Source organism: Fukomys damarensis, unplaced genomic scaffold (genome assembly GCF_012274545.1).
Source record: "Fukomys damarensis isolate Sample0158 unplaced genomic scaffold, DMR_v1.0_HiC HiC_scaffold_32, whole genome shotgun sequence".
Lineage (NCBI taxonomy): Eukaryota > Metazoa > Chordata > Mammalia > Rodentia > Bathyergidae > Fukomys > Fukomys damarensis.
In genome coordinates, this window is record NW_022900944.1 from 3693426 (window position 1) to 3714838 (window position 21413).

At 41.9% G+C, this 21413-nt stretch overlaps 1 protein-coding gene across 1 annotated transcript; it reads left to right on the forward strand.

Annotated features, from left to right (window-relative positions):
• The first annotated feature begins 698 nt into the window (after positions 1 to 698).
• Positions 699 to 20514, forward strand: LOC104875941. Its single transcript, XM_019210568.1, is given in 10 exon segments — positions 699 to 826; positions 1804 to 1946; positions 5636 to 5754; positions 7149 to 7280; positions 7512 to 7773; positions 19743 to 19825; positions 19827 to 19939; positions 19941 to 20011; positions 20014 to 20176; positions 20178 to 20514. Coding segments are annotated over 10 exon segments (1551 nt in total).
• Positions 20515 to 21413: the final 899 nt, after the last annotated feature.

A 21413-nucleotide genomic window follows, 5' to 3' on the forward strand; every position in this document is an offset into this window, starting at 1 on the left:
CCCCCAAAGGCTGGTTCCACTCTGCTATTGTTCTCCAGTGTAAGCAAAGCAGCCTCGGAACTTTGATGGACAGAAACATCAGAGGGCAAGGACACTAATTCTCTAGGAACGTTCCATTCAGCGTATAATTTCTGAGATATTTGCACTACTACCATTTTACCATGGAATCTAGAGAAGACTCGATATCTCTTGTGACTTGGCAACTTCTCCAACCCCCCATTCAAGTTCCACTGAGCAACTGTGTGCCAAGAACGAAGGAAGGCTCTGGACAGAAAGAGGCAAAGACGGATTCCTGTTTCTCAGACCCTGTCTTCCAGAGCATCCACAGGGAGTGGAGAATCCACCAATCCACCGGCAGTGGTGGGAGCCCAGCCCAGCTGCTCTGCGCCTGATATGGAAAGGAGTGGAGAGGGAAGAAGACACAGGAAGGAAGGGGCTCTCGTGTGGCCTCTGGAGAAAGGATGGCTCGGGGAGTTTCAACGTTCTGAAGAGTGAATAGGAAAAGCAAAACAGGATCTGTGTCCAGATGAGAAGGTGATGCAGGTATGAACAGAAGAAGGAGACAAGGTCCTTGTTGAGACAGAAATCAAAACCTTGAAATACAGAAGTGGATTTCAGGGGACTGAAGTGGGAGGCAAATTCTTCCCATCAGTAGAATTTTCTCAGCATATGATTCACGTGGCAGAGAGTATGTGAAGATGACTAAACTGTTTGAAATGGTTGCCAAAGAAAACAGGAAAGAGAAGTGTCCAGAGACCGTTCAAGGACTTGCCGCTGGCACCGATCCGCACTGTAATGCTGGAGACTGCATTTCTGGAGGAAACAGGTAGCACTTTCTGGAACCTTCTCTAGCAAGGCTAAGCAGCACTGTGATTGCGTGAGAACCCGGGGTGAACTCAAGGGATGCAAAACTAGGAAGAACCAAGTGGCTGAGGCATAGGAAGTGTGTGGCCTGAAATCCTAGAAAAATGGGACCATCTAGGCCCAGCTCTGAATCTGACGTAGTTGGATGAATAGATATGAAGTGAATCCCAGATGTCATGAGAAAATATTCTGCCCAGAAGTTTTTATTACATAAACTCCCTTGTACCATCCCAGACCAGAGAGTCTTTGATAATCAATTAACCTGGATTTAATGTTATATTATACGTGGGTCTACTCCCATAATAAACATTTTTTTTTTAAACAAGGTTTCATTATGTAGTTCAGGCTGGCCTTGAACTCACTATGAAGCCCAGGGTGGCTTCCAACCTCAGTGATCCTCCTGCCTCAGCCTCCCGAGTGCTGGGATTACAGGTATGCACCGCCATCCCCAGTGGTTATGTTTTGTTTAAAAGACTTCAAGGCAATGGGCTACCAAAATTTAAATGATTTAAAACCAATTATGCTGAGGTTTGCTCTCTAATTCTGCTTTAATGTCTCATTATGCTCTGGCCCACTGGTCCATATTTATGAAATTACATAATTATCAATATTTTAATTACAAATACCACTGAATCATTCTGTCAAAGACTAACAAATTTCTTCAGTGTGGGCTGCTAAACATTAAATGCAACATGTGGCACCCTTAGCCATTTGGACAGGTGGTCTCCTTAGTTCTCAAATTGGCCTTACTTCAGTTCTTAGTAGCCTTTATTTTTACACATTCATTCAACACATTTTTACTGAGGAACTTTTATATGTTCTCAGGATGCACAAGCAAACATTTGTCTCTGAGATGCAAGAGTCCAGAAAAGGGTGTGTAGATGAATAAACGACTATGATAGAGGCTCTGTGATAACACAGAGAAGGAACCCTTAACAGGTGCAGGCACCGGGCTGAGGTAGTTCCAGAAAGAGGAGACAAGAGGGCCAGGTCAGAGGAAAAGAAAAACCTACTGAGAAGCTCAGCAATCGGGGACACCACAGAGCTTCCGTGGGGCCCCACCATCCCGAGCAGTTTAAGAGGTGAGTGCAAGGAGGGGATTTGGCCAAAGAGAACCAGGCAGGCTTTGAAGAGCTGAACAAGCTGCTCTAAGGAATTGGATCTCAGGGCAGTGGAAGTCTTTGAAGAGTACATTTTAAAAATCACAAGATAAGACCTGTGTTTAGAAGATTATGCATTGTATTATTTTATTTTTCCCTTTGAGGTTCCCTCTTAAAACCAAGCAACCTCCCAAATCCTTTTAATCATGACTCCTAAAGACCTCAGCTATTATTGCCAATTATTTGGCATTCTTCTCACTTGAAAAAGAGCCCAGGGCCAGGGATTTAGCTCAGTGGTGCCTCTGCCTGCCTCGCAAGCATAAGGACTCAAATTTGATCCCTGGTACCAAAATAAATAAATAAATAAAAATAAAAAAAGCTACTAGCCCAGTAAGATAATCTGTCCCTCTTTTGTCAAGCAAGTGATACGCATGTGGAGTTTTCTCAGTTGGGAACTCCCGGGTGCACCAGGTCTCAGAAAGTATGAGTGACCACCTCAGAGCCCACTTTACGCCATGTTCCCCTCTGAAGAAGTAATGGTGGATTTGTGCCATGAGATATTATGCAATTGTTAAAAATAATGAATTAGAGCTCTTGACCCAAAGGTCTTCAAGAGGACTTTCTTCAAGTGGAACCAGTAAGCTAACTCCCTGGCCCCAAGATGAATTTCTGACAAAGAAAAAAAAGCAAAGTTTAGGAAAGTGTCTCCATAATCCCATTTCTACAAAACCATGGCAGGCCATGACATATGTATGTGTACATTAGCGTATGTGCATGCATGTTTGTATATGCATGAACAGGATAACACGGGCCTTCTTCACAGGCTCTGACCTTAGGTGACCATGGACTGAAACCTCTGAAACCGTGAGCCAAAAGGAATCTTTTCTCCTTTAAATTATTTTTCTGAAACCAGGCGTGGTGGCGCATGCCTGTAATCCCAGCACTGGGGAGGCTGAGGCAGGAGGATCATGTGAGTTCAAGACCAGCCTGGGGTGCATAGTGAGCTCCAGGTCAGTCTCAACTACATCATGAGACCCTGTCTCTAAAAAAATAAAATAAAATAAAATAAAAAATAAATTATTTTTCTGGAGTATTTTGTCACAAACAGCTGACTAAGACAATGCCCTTGATTCATCCCTTTCACATCATGTGTTCACTCTGTCAGGATATTTTGTAGCCTCTACCTTTATATAAATAGAATTGAACTATTTTTCACAACCTGCTCTGATGCAACCAACCCTAGGTGAAATTAGTCTCCCCCTCTTTCACCCCATCTCTCTCTCTCTATCATTCTTTTTGTTTTGTTTGGTTTGGCTTTGGTTTTGGTTTTTTGAGACAGGGTCTCACTACGTAGTTGAGACTGACCTGGAACTCACTATGTAGCCCAGGCTGGTCTCGAACTCACAGCGATCCTCCTGCCTCAGCCTCCCCAGTGCTGGGATTACAGGCTGTGCCACAATGCCCAGCCTCTCTGTCATTCTTTTGTTCTTGCTAATTGTCCACACCAGCCTCGAACTCCCTATATAGCCCACACTGACCTTGAACTTGAGATCCCCTTGTCTCAACCTCCTGAGACCCGAGGGCCAGGATTACAGGTATGAGCCACCATGCCCCGCCCTACTCAAGTCTTGAAATGATCGTCAGCTAAATACTTGACCTCGCCAAAGACCCTGATCCAGGCCTAATGGGCTGGTTCACAGTCCTAGAACTGCTGTGAACTAGTAACCACTCGCTGTTTCAGCCTGCAGCTCTTTTGGAATAATTTGCTAAGCAGCAATAGACAGCTGACATATGCATATTTTAAAGTGCTGACATGAGTCTACCGAAATTTCTGCATCTCATGAAAGTTGAATTGATAACAACTGAAATAAATAGAAGAAGATGAGGAGTGGAAGATGATGAGATCATAAGAACATTTAGGACTACTGTACATTTCGTGTTGCTGGACTCCGGGTACCTGCACAGGGGGAAAACCATACAATTGCTTTGACAACCAGTATTACGTACACCTGTTTGGTGTCCCTCCACTAACATGAGATGCTGAAGCCGACATAAGTACGTGGTGATTTCTCTTTTCTTTTTCATTTAGAAAAATAACATTCACATAGCAACCCATCTGAGACTGACAGTCCGTTTTCTGGTTTACAATTTACAGCAATGCAGAACATCTGCTTTTAATGATGGCTAGCGGTCCCTGGGGACAGGTCCTGATAAGGCGTGAGTGCCACCGAAGTTTCATTCGGAGACAGCAGTGATAATCACGTCAATTTCAAACAGGAATGCTTTGGGATAAGGCTGGGTGCCAACACCGTTGAAAACTTAAAACAATACCAGATCAATGACTAAAAATATAAGATATTAAAGGAAGCAGGCCTGATAAACACTATCTTCATATATTACATATTTTTCCAAAATTCACTAAGAAGTTTAGATCGAGTTTATCTCATTTTAAATAAATCAATGTATTTTTAAATTAATTTTGTAATCTTTACATCAGTAAAAACAGTGTTATAGAGATCACAAAGAACATGAAAACAGATGCCCCCCACACAGGGTTTTACTGTGTAGTCCAGGCTTCAGTTCCTCACAATCCTTCCGCCTCGGCCACCTGAAAGCTGAGAACACAGGTGTGTGTCACCATGCCCAGGAGAAATAGAAAATTTTAAGGCAACAACAGAAAGTATAGCAGTTTGTGAAACTTCAGGAGGTTGAACCAGGAGGATTTTAAATTTGAGCCCAGCCTGAAGAGCTTAGCAACTTAAGAAGACACTGTGGGAAGGTCCTGTGTTCAATCCTCAGTAACACACACACACACACACACACACACACACACACACACAAAATAGTTTATAAAATTTAAAATAACTTTGAGGAGCTTGAAACACAGTCCGCTAACCACAAAACCCTGAAACGGAATTCAAATTTTTCCCAAGCACTAGAATCACTTGACCAAATGCTTTCATTTATATATAAGAAAAACAAAATAATGATAATAGTAATATTTTACTAAGGCCTCGTGTATGTTAAACACCAACTAAGCACTCATTTCCAGTCCTGATTTTCCTAATCTTGCTTTATTCTTTTCTTTCCAAAAGCAATAATCACTTTCTAATATGCCACACGATTTACGTATTTATCCGTCTGGTCTAAGGCTAAGTGTTTCACTTACTCCACACAGTTTGAGCTGGGATTAGAATCCAGATTCCTTTGCACCCATTGTGTGTGTGCATGTGTGTGCATGTGTGTGATCAAACCCAGGCTCCTGTCGTGGTCGGCAAGGACGAGACCACTGAGCTATATCCTCACACCTCCCTGCACCTGTTTGAACCAATTGATTCAGTCTGCAAATATCTGCATGCCTACCACGTATCATGGCACCATCACCCATAAACCCCATCATCCCTTATCTTAGAGGACACACAATGTTCTTTTTTGGGAGGGGAGTACCACAGATCGAACTCGGGTCTTTGCACTTGCAAGGCAGGCGGCGGAACCACTGAGCTAAATCCCCAGCCCAACACACAATATTCTTTTTTAAGGGGAAAATACTTAGGAAATTATTCTAAAATGTTTTATTTCCTTGGAGAGAGATTACTTAGAATATGGGTTGATATTAACTGTGAACGATCTCACAATGAATACATGGATTTTATTTTATGTCTCTTTCCTAGGAACACAGATATGGGGAAATGAAAAACCCCTTGAAGAATCAACTGCTTTATCTTACGACAATGTCATGTTCACAGTTAACTTCGTGATTCAGGACTGGACTCCAGGCACAGGAAGACCTGTTTGCTTTGTGACTCATGACACACAGACTTTGGGTGGCCTGGGGCCTCTGGCTGTTCAGGCCTGCAATGGAAACTGTTGCTGGAACACGACTTTCTCCCTCCCTTTTGAAATCCTCTATCAAATGGATAAGTACAGTTAAATAGTTTAATTTATACAGGCTGAACATCGCAAAAATAGATAGGGGTTTGTGCTGTCTACATGACTTTCCCAGACTTTTCGCTAGGAACTCTCATTCAACCAACTACATTTTCATGGTTATTTTCTCCCCTGGTATAATATAATCCTGAAACTCAAGCCAAAATTCAAAGGTGTTTCTCTACCAAGTCATTAAAAGCATATTTGCACCTTTACAAGTTATTTCTCATTTAATCCAAGTAAGCTTCATCAGTTGTAGTTTGAGCTCCAGTCTTTTCTTCCTTCCTCACAGAGCCCTTTAATCAGCTGTAAGGCAGCTTGGTCTTCGAGGGCAACAGAGAATAATAAAATAAAACAGAGCCACAGATTTAGCTCAGTGGTTGCCACCGCCCGCCTCAAAAATGCAAGGTCCTGAGTTCGATCCCTGGTAACACACACACACACACACACACACACACACACAAACAAACAAATAAATAAAATAATAATAAAACAATAATAATAGAATAAAACAAGAAACCATTATCTGTGCTGATAATGACATTTCATAAGTAAACACTGCACCCTCTAAGAACACTGAGAATCTGGAAGGAGTACATGAGAGGTTTTCCTAGATAAACTGGGCAAGGACACCATCAGAATGCAAGGAAATGTGTCCCATGGCAAAGGCCGGGAAGGCAGAGAGAGAATGAAGCACGGGCTAAAAACATTCAGTCTGGCTGGTGTTGGGCTATGGAGAAGACAGGAGAGGAACGAAGACAATTTCTCAGATACAAACTGTCTGCCTATCTGTTTCTTCCTGCTTCAAGTTGAATTAAACTCCTCCCTGGTTTGCTGATGATTCAAATTCCAGCCTTTCCCTTTTTTGCGGGGAGGGTGCTGTTTGAGATAGGGTCTTCCTGTGCAGTTCAGGCTGGCCTTACAATCACCATGTAGCCCAGGCTGGCCTTGAACTCACAGCGATCCTCCTGCCTCAGGCTCCTGAGTGCTAGGATTACAGGTGTGCACCACTAAGCCTAGCCATTGCTTGTTTGTTTGTTTGTTTGTTTGTTTTTTGAGACAGGGCCTCACTATGTAGTTGAGACCAACCTGGAACTCACTATGTAGCACAGGCTGGTCTCGAACTCACAGCGATCCTTCTGCCTCAGCCTCCCGAGTGTTGGGATCACAGGCGTGCGTCACCACGCCCGGGTCATTGTCTTTGTTATAGCATTTACCTCGTGATAATTTTCTGTTTACAATTCTGTCCCCACTCAGCAACAGTCTTCCTACCTTCAGGGGCTAGAGGCTATTGTCTCTGCATCCCTGGCAGCAAAGACTAAGAAACACACTGTCGGGACAGACACCAAGTCGGTGGCTGGCGGGAATGATGGGAAGGACGGAACACTAGTAATAGGAGGTGTCAGATGGAAGCTTGTCTTGGGTCACGAAAATGTTTTACATCTCAGCGTGTTGGTTACACAACTGCATATCTTTTAAAAGTTGTCGAATTTAAGGGATGAACTTTGCTGTGTGCAGATCATGCCTCAGGTAATTGTGAAATATCAATTCAAGCGGACTAAGAAACGCCTGGCAGATCAGTGAGGCACACTTCTGGGGGTGTCTGCGGGGCCCTTCCAGAGACGTAGGGCAGACTGGCCAGGGTGTGCGAGGCCACCCAGAGGGCCTGCAGCCTGGAAGGGGCCTCAGGGAAAGGAGGAAGTCGGTGTGCGTTCTGAAGAGCTCCCCCGCACGGTCGCGTGCCTCGCGCTGCTGTTTCCTCCGGACCTGTGGAAGTCGGTCGCCAGTTTCTCCAGCCTCTGGTGCTGGTTCACACCAGCGACTCTCCGGGGTGATGCCAGGTCTTCCGTCTCTGACCGGGTTTACGCCATCGATTCCTCGCGTGCGTTCACAGCTTCCAGTTTATGGGACTGAGCACTACTGGGTTCCCCAGCTCCCACATGCAGCCGGCCGCTGTGGACTCTACCACCTCTGACCCTGTCAGCTGCCTAACAAGTCACCTTGCATAAGTACATGTAACATTATACTGTATCACAGAGAGTCTGTTACAAAGATTATATATACACCAGGGATTGAACTCAGGACCTTGTGCTTGTGAGGCAAGCCGAAGTACCACTGAGCTAAATGCCCAGCCCTATATTACATTACATTGCCGCAGCTCCTCTAGAGACCATGAAAAATGCACCTCAACTAACACGAGCTACAAAAAACTATGCAGGAATAAGAGAAGGCAGGTGAATGAATGAGAGACAAAATGAAGCACCTACCTGAGACTTGATTTTCCTCCTAAGAGTACTTTTATTTTTAGTTTTTCCTTTTTTCTTTTTAGTACCTGTGATTGAACCCAGGGCCTTGTACCTGCTAGCAGGCACTGTACTGCTGACCTACATTGTCAGCCCAGTGCTCACTTCTCCTAAAGCACCATCTGAAACCAAGGCGATGCTTCAGGCAAATAGAAGTTTAACAGTGGCCTAGTTTATTTCATTAATGTTTCAAGATCCATCTACTAGGTAAACTAGTGAGATTTCTGAACAGAGACACTTAGGATAGCTTTCCGTAACTGTGACAAAATACCTGAGGCGAAGAACATAAAAGGAGAAAAGGTTTATGAGCTCACGGTTTGGAAGGGGTTAGTCCATGACCAGTTGGCCTCATTGCTTTTGGGCTCACAGTGAGGCAGAACATCACAGGGACACATGGCTGAAGAAGCTGGGATGCAGAGAGTGGGGAAGGGAGTGGGCCAGGGTCCAACAGCCCCTTCTAGGGAGCATCATGATCACCACACTTCACCCAAATCTTAAGGGTTCCACTACCTCCCATCAGCACCACACACAGGAGGTCAAGCCCTTAACACCTGGGCCACTGGAGGAATTCCACATCTAAACTCCAGTAGGAACTTCCAGAAATTTCTCAAGTTATTCTACTTAATTTGCCTAAGTAGAAAAGACACCGAGAAGCTTTTCTGAACCACTCAGGATTGAGCTGCAATTGTACTGCAATTGAGCTGCATTTTCCTACTCACCTCATTTAATCTCAACACAAAACTCTCTAATCTGTGAACTGTACTCAACAAGGACATTTTCCTACTCACCTCATTTAATCTCAACACAAAACTCTCTAATCTGTGAACTGTACTCAACTTTTGCTAATTACCCCAGTTTTTTGTTCCCCTGTGGTACTAAAGATTGAACCCAGAGCCTTGGCAATGAGCTACACCTCTAGCCCTTTTTATTTTTTTATTTTGAAGCAGGGACTTGCTAAATTCTTCAAGCACAAATCATACTTGCAATCCTCCTGCCTCTGCCTCCTAGAGGGCTGGGAATATAGGCATGCACCACTATGCCTGGCTCTTATTTTTTTTATTTTGAGACAGGTTCACACCAAGGTGCTAAATTTCCTAGATTGGACTCAAACTTCAGATCCTTCTGCCTCAGCTTCCAGAGTAGCTGGGATTACAGGTGTGTGTGCCACCATGTCTGGTTTATTAACCTTCTTTAATATCTTTTAATCTGCATCAATTTTCCAACCTTCATTTGTTTTCCACTATCTTGGTGTTTTTAGAGAGCACGGTGCTTTACCAGCAGTACTTGTGTTTTCCTGACACTTTCTCTTTATTATTATTATTTCATTTTGTTTTGTTTTGTTTTTTGAGATAGGGCCTATGTAGTTGAGACTGACCTGGAACTCACTATGTAGCCCAGGCTGGTCTCAAACTCACGGTGATCCTCCTGCCTCAGCCTCCCTAGTGCTGGGATTACAGGCCTGCACCACCACACCCAGCTGTGGCACTTTCTCTTTAGATTTCGGTTACATGAGTTTCCAGAACCATGTAATTGCTGAATTGCTGCTGTATCTCAGTGCACCCTTGTGGGCAGCAAAGTGTCCTCCAACCTATACGGAGCCACAGTTCCCAGGGCTTGGTTAGGACAGTTTCTACCAGGCTCATCTGCTCATTACAGAGGCTGCAAATCAGGAACAGTCAGACAAAGACCTGTGTAAAGCAAGGCATCAGCAGGTTTGCCTGCTCCATACCCTCTCCGGGTGCCCCCCCTCCCTGACCTTCCCCTGTGCAGCAACCCGAATGCTCCAGTACAAGTCACTTACAAATCATAAAAATAACTCGACCCTTCCCGATGCACTAACTCAAAAGTGCTCCTTCAGCCTCAGAAATATCTACCATTGATACAGAGAAGGCAAGCCAGGCACTCTGGTGCACACTTGTTATTCCAGCACTCAGGGTGGCTGAGACAGGAAAATCACAAGTTCAAGACCAACCTGGGCAACTTAGTGAGACACTGTCTCAAAATAAAAAATCAGAAGGGGTGGAATGTAGCTGCTGCTGGGTGGAGAGAGGAGGAGGGGGAGGAGGAGGAGGAGGAGAAAAAGGGGAAGGGGAAGGGAAGGGGAAGAAGAGGGAGAGGAAGACAGAGATTACAGAAAATCCAAACAGAACCACTCTTAATACGCAGTACTTATAAAATATTTTGTGTAAGCAATATTTCATTGCATTAGATTTCTGATCTTTTACACATGTTTTAAGATTAGTTTTCTACCAAGTTAACTGACAAATTAAATTGCTGTTGAGTCAGACTTGTGATAAGGAATTTAGCTGTTTCTCCCTCTATAATGACATGGGTTTAAATTTGTCCTGGGACATAAATTTAAATGTTCACAGTGTCTAATTTAATTCCCTGCAAAGGGTGGTGAGTCTGTGCAAGCATATGCAGACAGCACCCACCCACCGCTCATGAATTTTATTGCTGTCGAAGCACAAGTCTCCAATAAAAAATGAAACCTGAAACTCACATAGTGTCACTAGCTAGATCAATGTCTAGCATCGCATAAAATTCACAGTTGTTTCATTCCTTTTTGCTCAATTTTTAAAAATGTATTTATTTAGGTACTGGGGATTATCTGAGCTCCAGCCCCAATCCATTTTTAATTTTGAGGCGGGGTCTCACTAAATTGCTCATGCTTTGCTCAAACAATTGATCCTCCTGCCTCAGCCTCTCCTGGTGCTGGGATTGCAGACGTGCACCATCACACCTGGCTTTTACCGTTATTTATTTTTAGTTGCTTGAGACAAGATCTCATTGCACAGTCCAGGCTGTCTTTGAATTCACTTTGTAGCCCAGGATGTCCTTGAACTCACAACCCTCCTGCCTCAACATTTTGAGTTCTGGGATCACCAGTATACCCTATTGTGCGTGGCTTAAATTTATTTTTTACTTATATTATTTTCTACTTTTTATAGTTCTGGAGAATCCAGCCAAGGCTCTCACACATTCAGGCAAACACTCCACCACAAAGCTATATCCCAGTTTTGTTTTGTTTCATTATGTCTGCAATAGGATCTTGCTAGGTAGCCCAAATTAACCTCTTTCTGCAGCCTCTTCCCAAGTACTGGAATTACAAGTGGACACCACCACACCTGCCTTTTAGCTCAAATTTAAAAACAAGTATTTTCTCCAGCACATACAGCGCAGTTAGATAGAGACTGTGCCTGCTTGCAGTCTTTCTTCTGTCTCTTACTAACTTTTATTGGTACTGAGGATCTAACTCAGGACCTTGCACTTGTGAGACAGGCAGTGGAATTTACCACTGAGGTAAATTCCCAGCCCTAAAATGTATTCTAAGTCATGGCCATTGCATATTTTCAGCGTCAATTTTTTCATCTCCAGTAGATAGAAATCACATTTTCATGATTTTGGTCAGAATAAAGTGAATGTGTCCTTTTTCATCTTTGTATGGTACTGGAGATTAAATCCAGAGTTTTTACACTGAGCTGCATCCCATCCTTTACTTTTTGTTTTTGAGACAGGGCCTCACCAAGTCACTAAATTGCCCATGCTGGACTCAAACTTGTGATCTTCCTGCCTCAGCCTCCCAGAGTAGTAGGACTACCAGCAATTGCCACCATTCCCAGCTGTGTTGTCTCTTGTAAGCTTAACAGATTCCATTATTTTTATCCTGATTTCTTATTTTAGGACATGAACATAAAAGTAACTCTGTTGTAACTAGTCACAGCACAAGTTTGTCTATTAGTAGAGTGAAGGGTGAACATGGGGACATTTCAGAGCTATTGTAGACAAATCAGCAAGTATTTATCAAGCTCTTATTACATACCTAGGCAACATATTATAGTGTGTACCTGGGAAACACCACAACTCCTGATTTCCTGACGTGTTTGATATTTTAAAAATTATGTGTTTAGTTTTATGTTTGCAGTGTTGGGAATTGAACTTAGATCCTTACACGTGTTAGGCAAGCATTCTGCACTAAGCTATTCTCCCAATTATTTTTAAAATTACGTTTTAAAACAAGTTCTTGCTAACTTGTCCAAGTGGACTTCAAACATGTGATCCTTCTGCCTCAGCCTCCCAAATGGCTGGGATTACAGGTGTACACCATTGTGCCTGGCTCTGAAGTTTACTATAACAAGTATTTATTTATCCTTATCTCTGTTTTACAGTGAAAAGCAAGGGCTAAGAGAAAAATAATATGTCAAATGATTATTTCATTGGACCTCGTGAGGGTTATATGTGCCTGTGTTTATAAGTGCCCAGCACAGCTCTTCGTCTTATAATCAATTAAAAACTATATCATAATGTCATCTTGCGTGTTCACTTACTCCTCATATTTCCTATATTTTCTTAGACTTGGAAGTAGAGACTTCAGAGTATTTTAAACATTTCAGTCAAGACTATAAAGTTAGTGCTTCTCTATTCGTCTATAGGGCTGTCACAGCAAGGTAATGGATTGGGAGATTTAAACAATATTCATTTCTGCACAATTCTGGAAACTGGGAGTCTGAGATCAAGGTGTTATCTGGGAAATTAGGATACAGCTCAGTAGGACAGCAGTTGTCTTGCATTTTTAAGGCCCTGGGTTTTATCCTTAGCACATATGCAAGCATGTGAGTGAACACATGCACACACACCCACCCCACACACTGTCCTGGGCTTCTAGATGGAGGTTTCCTCCTGTGGTTCACTCAGTCATTCCTCTGAAAGAGTCTCTGTGTTTTCATATTCTTTTCTTACAAGCATGTCAGCCGTATGGGTTAGGGCCCATGCACACTGCTTCATTTTACCTCTGGGACTTCTTTGAAAGCCTCATCTGCAACTGCAGTCCCATTTTAGGGACCAGGGGTTAGGACCTCCCCACTTGGTTTGGGGGCAACACACAGCACACTACAGACTACTTGTTGCCTGGTGCCAGGAGGTTGCTAATGTCAGGTTGGCCAGATCTCTCCAGGTGTTAGAGAAATCGTGCTTATCTTTTAATTAATGCATCATCCACAGGCAAAAACACGTAGTCCTTGAGATCGTCTTGCTCCTCACCATCTGTTTACCCATTCATTTTACCACACATTATTGATTCTTGCCTAAATTATTATTTTAAGGCTGCAAAGTAGTGGTTTTCCAATTTCATCATTCCTCTGTGTTTATTGGCTGTCATTTTTCTGTAAGAAAGGCCTTGGTCACGCAGCATCCCGAGTCAATTTCTTAATGTAACTGCTGAAAAACTACTGCTGCTCTCCTATGCTCCAAGGGTTAAGTACAGGGTTCTCCACACAACTTCTGAAGGATGGCAGCCTCTCCTCTTCTCATCTCTATCCTATCTCCCTCGCTTCTTATCTTCTACCCATCATTTAGTACTCAATGGGCCCCTTCGCAAGGCTTCTCCCCTCACAATCCCAAGCACTGTCCAGCTCCCTATACCTTCACAATGTAGCACATTTTATAGTTTATAGGTAATTGCGTCACTGAAAGACTTTACACAATCTAAATCTACATTAGTGTTGCTCTTTATTTTTAAACAGGGCCTAGTTATATAATGCAGGCTGGCCTGTGTGTGCTTACTAAATTAGCCCACTGATTGGTTTGGCACCCACCCTAAACCAGGTAGCCTGGATAAAATATAAAAGGCGCAGGAAGAAGCTGCTATTGGTTTTGTTGTTGTTGTTGTTGTTTGTTTGTTTGTTTTTTCACAAAGATGCTCCTGTCTCAGCCTCCCGAGGGCTGGGATTACAGGCATGCACCACCACGCCTGACTATTGTTGCTTTCTGGTTACTACTTCATTGCTGGCTATCTCTGCCTGCCCTACTTGCTGTGGACTGTTTCTCCCCTGCCTTGCCCCTCTGCCATGCCACCCTGCCTCACAGCCAGCCAACTATGGACTGAAACCTCTGCAAACTATGAGTTTAAGTAAACCTTTCTTTCTTTAACTTTAGGTGTTGAGTATTTTATTTCAGCCACAAGAAAAGTAACTAAAACCAGTATTTCTAACAATTGTAATACACACACACACACACACACACACACAAATGAACAAAAGAAGAGAAAAAAATTAGATGAAAAAATCAAACAAGGAAGATAGAAAATATGAAAACTATTCCATAATGTGAGGATAAAAAAATCAAGAATCGTGCACTTCACTTGGAACTTAAATCTTTTTTTCCAAAAGGATTATGAATGTGTGTTAGTCAGCTTCCCATTACTATAAGAACATAGCCAAGATAACAAATTTATATAAAGGAAAACTTTAGGGAGTTACAATTTTGGCATTTTCAGTCAGTTAGCATCAGTGTTTTGGAGTCTGCAGCAAAGTGGTACATCGTGATAGAAATGTGTGGAAGCCAAAGGAGGAGAAGACCAGGGACCCACAATCCCCTTCGAGGCCAGCTCCCAGCAATCTAAGCCTGCTCATTTCCAGCATGCAGGAGGCTAAAACAAAAGAATTGCAAAATCAAGGTCAGCCTGAGCTACCCTACATAGTGAAGTTCTAGCTCAAAATAAAATAGTAGCAATGATAAAAATTTAACAAATATTTACCAAACCTTTGAAGAATTGGTAACACCAGTATTCCTCAAATTATTCCATGAAATAGGAAGGAAAAGAATATTTACAAATTCACTCTACTTTAATCAGATAACGACCAAAAAAAAGAGAAAGCTATAGACCAGTTCCCTTGATGAACATAGATACAAAAATCCTTTATTTTATTAATACTTTCAAACTGAATTGAACAACACATTAAAAAAGTCACACACCACAATTAGATTGGTTTTATTACAGGGATGCAAGGATGGTTCAATACATGCAAATCAATAACCCATAAAGACAAGATTCACACATTCCTTTCGATTGACACACAAAGGCCTTCAGAGAAATTCAGCACTGCTTCAGGATAGAAACCCCGAAGAAACTAGGTATTGAAGGGTCTTTCCTCCATATGTGACAAATCCACAGACAACCTCTTTCTGAATGGAGAACTACTGAAAGCCTTTCCTCCAAAATCAGGAATAAGGCAAGAACGTCAATCCCTACCACTCCTATTCAATGTAGCTTTTGAAATTCCAGCTAAAGCAATTAGGCAGAAAGAAACAAAAGGGATACAAATAGGAAGCAAATAAGTAAAATAAATTTGTTTGTAGAGCCTATACTTGGAAGACCCTAAAGACTCCAAAATAAATAAATAAATAAATAAAAACCTTTTAGAACTGATAAATGAATTCAGCAAAGTAGCAAAATACAAAATCAACATCAAAGCCTGGAGTCATGATGAGTGCCTGTAATTCCAGCACCCAAGAGGCTGAGGAGGGAAGATTGCTGCAAATTTGAGGGTAGCTTGGGCTATATATACAGTGAGTTCAAAGCCAGCCAGAACTACATATCATGACTTAGTCTCAAAACAAAACAACCAAAATAACATTAAAAAACCAATAGCTTTTCTACACACTAATAATGGACTAGCAGAGAAAGAAATCAGGAAAGCAATTTCATTCATAGCTTCAAAAAAAAAAAAAACCTACAGATCAATATAACCAAGGAGGTATAAGACTGCTCCAATGAAAATTTCAGAACACTGAAGAAAGAAATGGAAGAAAACAACAGAAGATAGAAAGGTCCCCTCCCTGTGTTCATGGATTGTGAGAATCCATATTCTTAAAACAGCCATATTACCAAAAGTGACCTACAGATTCAACATGGTCTCCATGAAAATACCAATGACATTCTTCACAGAAACAGAAACAGAAAACCAAACATGCATGACATGGTGATGAATGTCTGTAATCAGAACACTCAGGAGGCCAACACAGGGTCATCATGAGTTTGAGGCAAGTCTGGACTACACGGTACATTCACAGCCAGCCTGAACTACATAGCAAGACCCTGTCTCAAAAAACAGACTAGCAAAGCAATCCTAAAATTCATATAGAAACAAAAAGGATCCAAAATAGCCATAGCAATTCTAAACAGCAAGAGGAAGGCTGCAGGCACCACAATACCTGATTTGCAATTAAACAGCAAAGCCATAGTAACAATAACAGCCAGGCATGGTGACGCACACCTGTAATCCCAACACCATGATAGGCTGAAGCAGGGGGACTGGGGAAGGGAAAAAGGAAGGGGAGGAGGAGGAGGAGGAGAAAGAAGAAGAGGAGGAGGAAGAGGAGGAGGAGGAGGAGGAGGAGGCAGAGTAGTAAGCAGCACAGAAACAGCCTTTCTGAGATTTGGAGTCCAGACACTGGAATATGGCAATAAAAGGAAGAGGAGGGAAGTGGATGTATGGGACCCAGGAAAGTATCTCATGGACTGTAAAATGAAGGACCTCAATGCAGAAGGAGGTAGCAAGTGACACTTTCTCCCTTCACCTCAGTTCTCAGTATATGAGGGGCAGCTCAAACCTTCAGAGGCACAGTGACTTTGGTGACCTCAGAGGCCTCAGTGGAGAAACACACCAAAACAAAGCATTGGGTGCTGTGAATTGCAGTGTTGATTGAGTTACCCCAGTTCAGATACCCCCAGGAAAGGGCAATTGGTAAGTTGACTTTTTAAATTAATTAAATATATTGGTACAATTTAGATATACATAATGATCACATTCATCATAGGGAATTTGTACCTATACATGACATATCTTTTTTGTTTGTTTGTTTGTTTGTTTTGGTACCAGGGATAGAACTCAGGACCCTGTGCTTGCAAGGCAGGCATGGTGCTACTGAGCTAAATTCCTGGCCCTACATAATGTATCTTATTCTTCTTTTTTCCCATTCTCCTTCCCTTCCTTCAACCTTTCTTCCATTCCTTATTTACAAAAGCTTTGTTTCCGTTTTATCTTCCTTTTTTTGTTTTTTCCCTTTTTCTTTTCTCCCTTCTCCCATCCCTCCTCCATAGTGCTTCTTGCTATGTGAATATTTTCTTCCTATTTCACAATATCTATTATGCATTTTGGTTCTTATTTACCCTTTCAGTTTCTCATACCAGAAAATCAATGCAATATTTACATGTGTCCAATTTATTTCACTTAAGAGTATGGTCTCAAAGTACATCCATTTACTTAAAAAGGTCTCAAGCTTGTCCCCTTTTATGGCAGAGTAGAACTCCATTGTATATATATTTAAAAAATTATCCATTCATCAGTTGATGGGACTTTGGGCTGTTTCCAAGATTAAGCTATTATGAACTGTGCTACTATAAACATGGGTGTGCATATATCACTAAGGTGTGATATTTTTAATTTGGGGGGAGATACCAAGAGGGGAATAACTGGGTCAAATGGAACCTCTACTCCTAATTTTTTGAGGAATCTGCAAACTGACTTCCACAATGGTTGCACAAGCCTATATTCTTACCCACAGTGGAGAAGGGTTCCTTTTTCCTTGCACCCCTATCAGAATTTGTTATTCAGTCTCCATTTTGGAAAGGGACCAGCTGAACTTAAAACTCAGAGCAGCTGCAGGTTGGCTCCATCTAGCCGTTCTCAGTGTCAGGGTGAGGCACAGCCAAATTCAAGCCAACAGGAGGTCAGGGAGCTGAGTGAAAGTAGAAGTAGGCACTCAGAGTGTTGAGGGCTAAACATTTCTGGTGCCAGACTGACAACCAGAAACTGGAAGTAGCCAGAACTTCAATGGAATGAAGGGCACAGGCTTGCTGAGATTATCCACTACCCTGCTATAATTCAACTGTTGGCTTGCTGGGACCAATCAACACAGATCTGGGCTCTGTCTGTTTCCTTTGTCTACCAGTGAAAGCAGAGGCATGCCCTAAAGTGGACATTTTTCCTTCTTTTCTTCTTTCTTTCTTTTTTTTTCTTTTTCTTTTTTTCAATTGTTTGTTCTTATTTTTACATGACTGTGAACATTGTTTATAGTATTTTGTTGTAGTAGTGGTTTTATTCCATTCTTCTTTCTGTTTCTTCTTTCTTTTGTGCCTGTGATTTTTTTTTTTTAACCAGGGATTGAACTCAGGGCCTTGTGCTTCTGAGGCAGGCAGTGGAACTACTGAGCTAAATTCCCATCTCTCCTGTCTTTTTCACCAGTTCCCAAATTTTGCATAATTTTTCTTTGTCATCCAGCCTTGCTTCTAATCACTTTCTCTTCTATTTCTCTATTTTTTCCACTATCCCTTTTTAAATATTCTCTTCTGATGGTAAAATCAGCATATTGAGAGGAAATTTATACTGCATGCAATTTTCTGGTTTGCTTTACATTTCTTAACTAACTACAAATATTTTGATATGGTAAGATGTGGCAAACTAATAGTTACCAAAAGTTTGTCATTTTCCAGCCTGTGTTTGATGCTATTCTTTTTTTTTATGCTATTCTTATTACTGATAGTCCTACTTTAGCCAAGGTGACATAATTGTTTTAATCACTTATTTTTCTTTGTATGCCAAGACTGAGATTGCCCGAGAGTCATAAACAATACTATAGGCCAGTGCCAAAGAATCAGGGACTAGGCCAAAGAGACAGCAACTTCTCATCCCCAATAAATTGAAGAAGTAAGATCTTGCAACATACTCAAAACCCAAAAACCAGCTACAGCTGGAAGACACCTCTGAGAAGGAGCCATTTCCTAAGGGTTCTTGATACTAATAATAAAGCTACATACCATAAACAATTTATAAGCATTAATGCAGGAATTAAACTTAAAAAAATAGAAAAGGAGAAGGCACCAAAGCAAAATGCAAACCTACACTTCCATCTCACTCAAGGCAAACCCAGGGGCCAATAAGGTGGAACAATTTGAAAGCCACTCACCTGGACTCTCTGATATGGTAACAGTGGAAGTAACAAAGCAGATCAGTGAGGCTCTAGAACAAAAAATCAAATCAGAAATAATTTCTCAGGTAACTATAGAGATGATAACCATAATGAAGTACATGGTTAGTGAATCTAGAGTAGATACAGCTAAAACAAAATAGGGGCTTAGAAAAAGTATGGAAACCATGAATGTCCAACATAGGAAAGAAATGGAATTCATGAAATAGATTCAAACAAATATCAGGAGATTAAAAACTTCTATTGAAATATATGCACAGTAGAATGAACCAATGTGAGGACAGAATGTCAGATCTAGAAGACAAGTTAGTGATCATGAAAAGAAAGATTTCTTAAAAATAGCAAGGAACCAAAAAAATCAATACAATAGCTACTAGATTATGCAAAGAATAACATGAAATTGACTGGAATCAATGAAGAAACAGGACATATCGCAAACAACATTAAAAACCTGTTCACAGAAGTAATGGCATAAAACTCCCCAAGCATGGACAAAGAATTTGACATACAGAAATGCGAGACATATAGAACTCCAACTAGCTATGATAAAGAAAAAATAATACAACAAGGCATATAACAGTCAAGCTTCAGAACTTCAACAACAACAAAAAAGACAATATTAAAAGCTGTTACACAGCTCTCTCAGAGTCTTCCCACACCCTGAAATGGAGGAGACTTGTTTCTAGCCCCTGGTGGATCCCTCCTGGGCTCAAGGTGTGCTCCCTCTGGAACATCAGTGCAGGAGCTGGGCCTGTGGCTACAAGGGGAAAGCACTAATAAGGGACCATTAATGGGACAGTGAACCCACTGCTGGATTGTGAGGAACACTTCCTGCACCTCAGAGGGAGTTTCAAGAAGCAGTCTCTATGATTCACTATACACCATTTACTATGATTTTAAGCCAGCACCTCTAGACACTTCTTGTGAAGGAGAGCTTCAGGTAGGCAAACAAGATGAAGTCACAATTACACTGCCACACACCAATGACTGTGTTCAAGGGGAACAAGTGGCCTTATCAGAAAGACTGTGGGCTTATTCTTAGTCATGACACTGAGAGAAACTCAGTAGCAGCATTCAGGTCAAGAAGACAAGAGCTGAGGGGAGCAGTAAAATCCAGGCCTGTATGGAGCAGCAGCCCACTTGGCCCCCAAGGTCATCACCTCCACCTCTATATCCCATGCCATTTAGAGCTCCAATGAAGCCTCCAGGTGAACCCATCTTCTCCCTTGAAGGACAACCCCCCCGAACCTCAGCTGGATGACATCAAAAGAGAGGCAAGGGCTGAAGTTAACATTATTGAGCAGATGAGCAGCAGCAATGGGAGCAGCTCCTTAGACTCTGAGAGCTCCTCAGGAATTGATGATGACAGCTCCAGCAGTGGAAGTGAGGACAATGGCCCAGCCTCTCCTCCACAGCTGTCACACCAGCAGCCCTACAACAGCAGGCCTGCCATTGCTGATGGAACCAGCTGGCCACAAGGAAACGACCAGCTCATGAACACGCTCAGAAATGACCTGCAGTTGAGTGAGTCTGGCAGCGACAGTGATGAGTAGCACCCGATCTTTTGAAATCAATTTCCTGGTGTAGAAACACAATGAGACAAGACCAGGCTACTTTCACATGAAGTCCATTGCCACAAGGAAAATGTCGTGAATCAGTGCCTATAAGGAGTTTGAGGCTTTGGAACTCTCTGATGTTCAAGTCTTTAACTTAGTGGTGATGGATGATTTTTCTCATGTAATTTTTGAATAATCTCCTATTGCAAAGTTTAAATAGATCTATAGAAGAAATAACATAATTATATTTCTATTTGGATAACATTTTTAATGAAAAACAAACAATTATGCCCTGGGCTGGGTTGCTCAAAGGCCTTGTCATCACCAGGTCAGTGATTTGGTTTTAAATTGCAGCAGCCATTAGTTTGGCCAGTAGACCTCAAATGGTCTGCACCAGTGAGATGAAACCGTCTTTGAGAGATAAGGAAGAAGAGGGAGACCTCACATTGCATCATAGAAATATGTTACAGCCACTTTACATTGTTGACATAAAATGGTAAGGAAGTCTGCCTGACCCAGCCTGACTAACCTGGGTAGAAATGGACTTCAGAGGAGTCTTTCAGTGTCAGCTCAGTTGGACACTGAAAACATTCTATTTCAATCCCCTCATTTACAGGAAAGGGAAGCATGTGACTGGTTTCTGACCAATCTTCTCTTCCCAGTCCAACTCTGAAGCTGCAAAGGGTCAAATCCTGTTGGTCTTTGTGTTGTCACCAGGGCATCTTTTCTGTTGTCTTCTTTAAAATTATTTTTTTTTCTTGCTAGACTTTTGTTCTCTTCTGTTCCATATTTTCAGGCTGCAACTTTAACAGAGCTTCCTTTATGGCCAAACTCAAAATGTTTCAAATCATTCTGCTGGGCTCTTTGCTCTATTTTTATTTCTTTATTTATTTCTT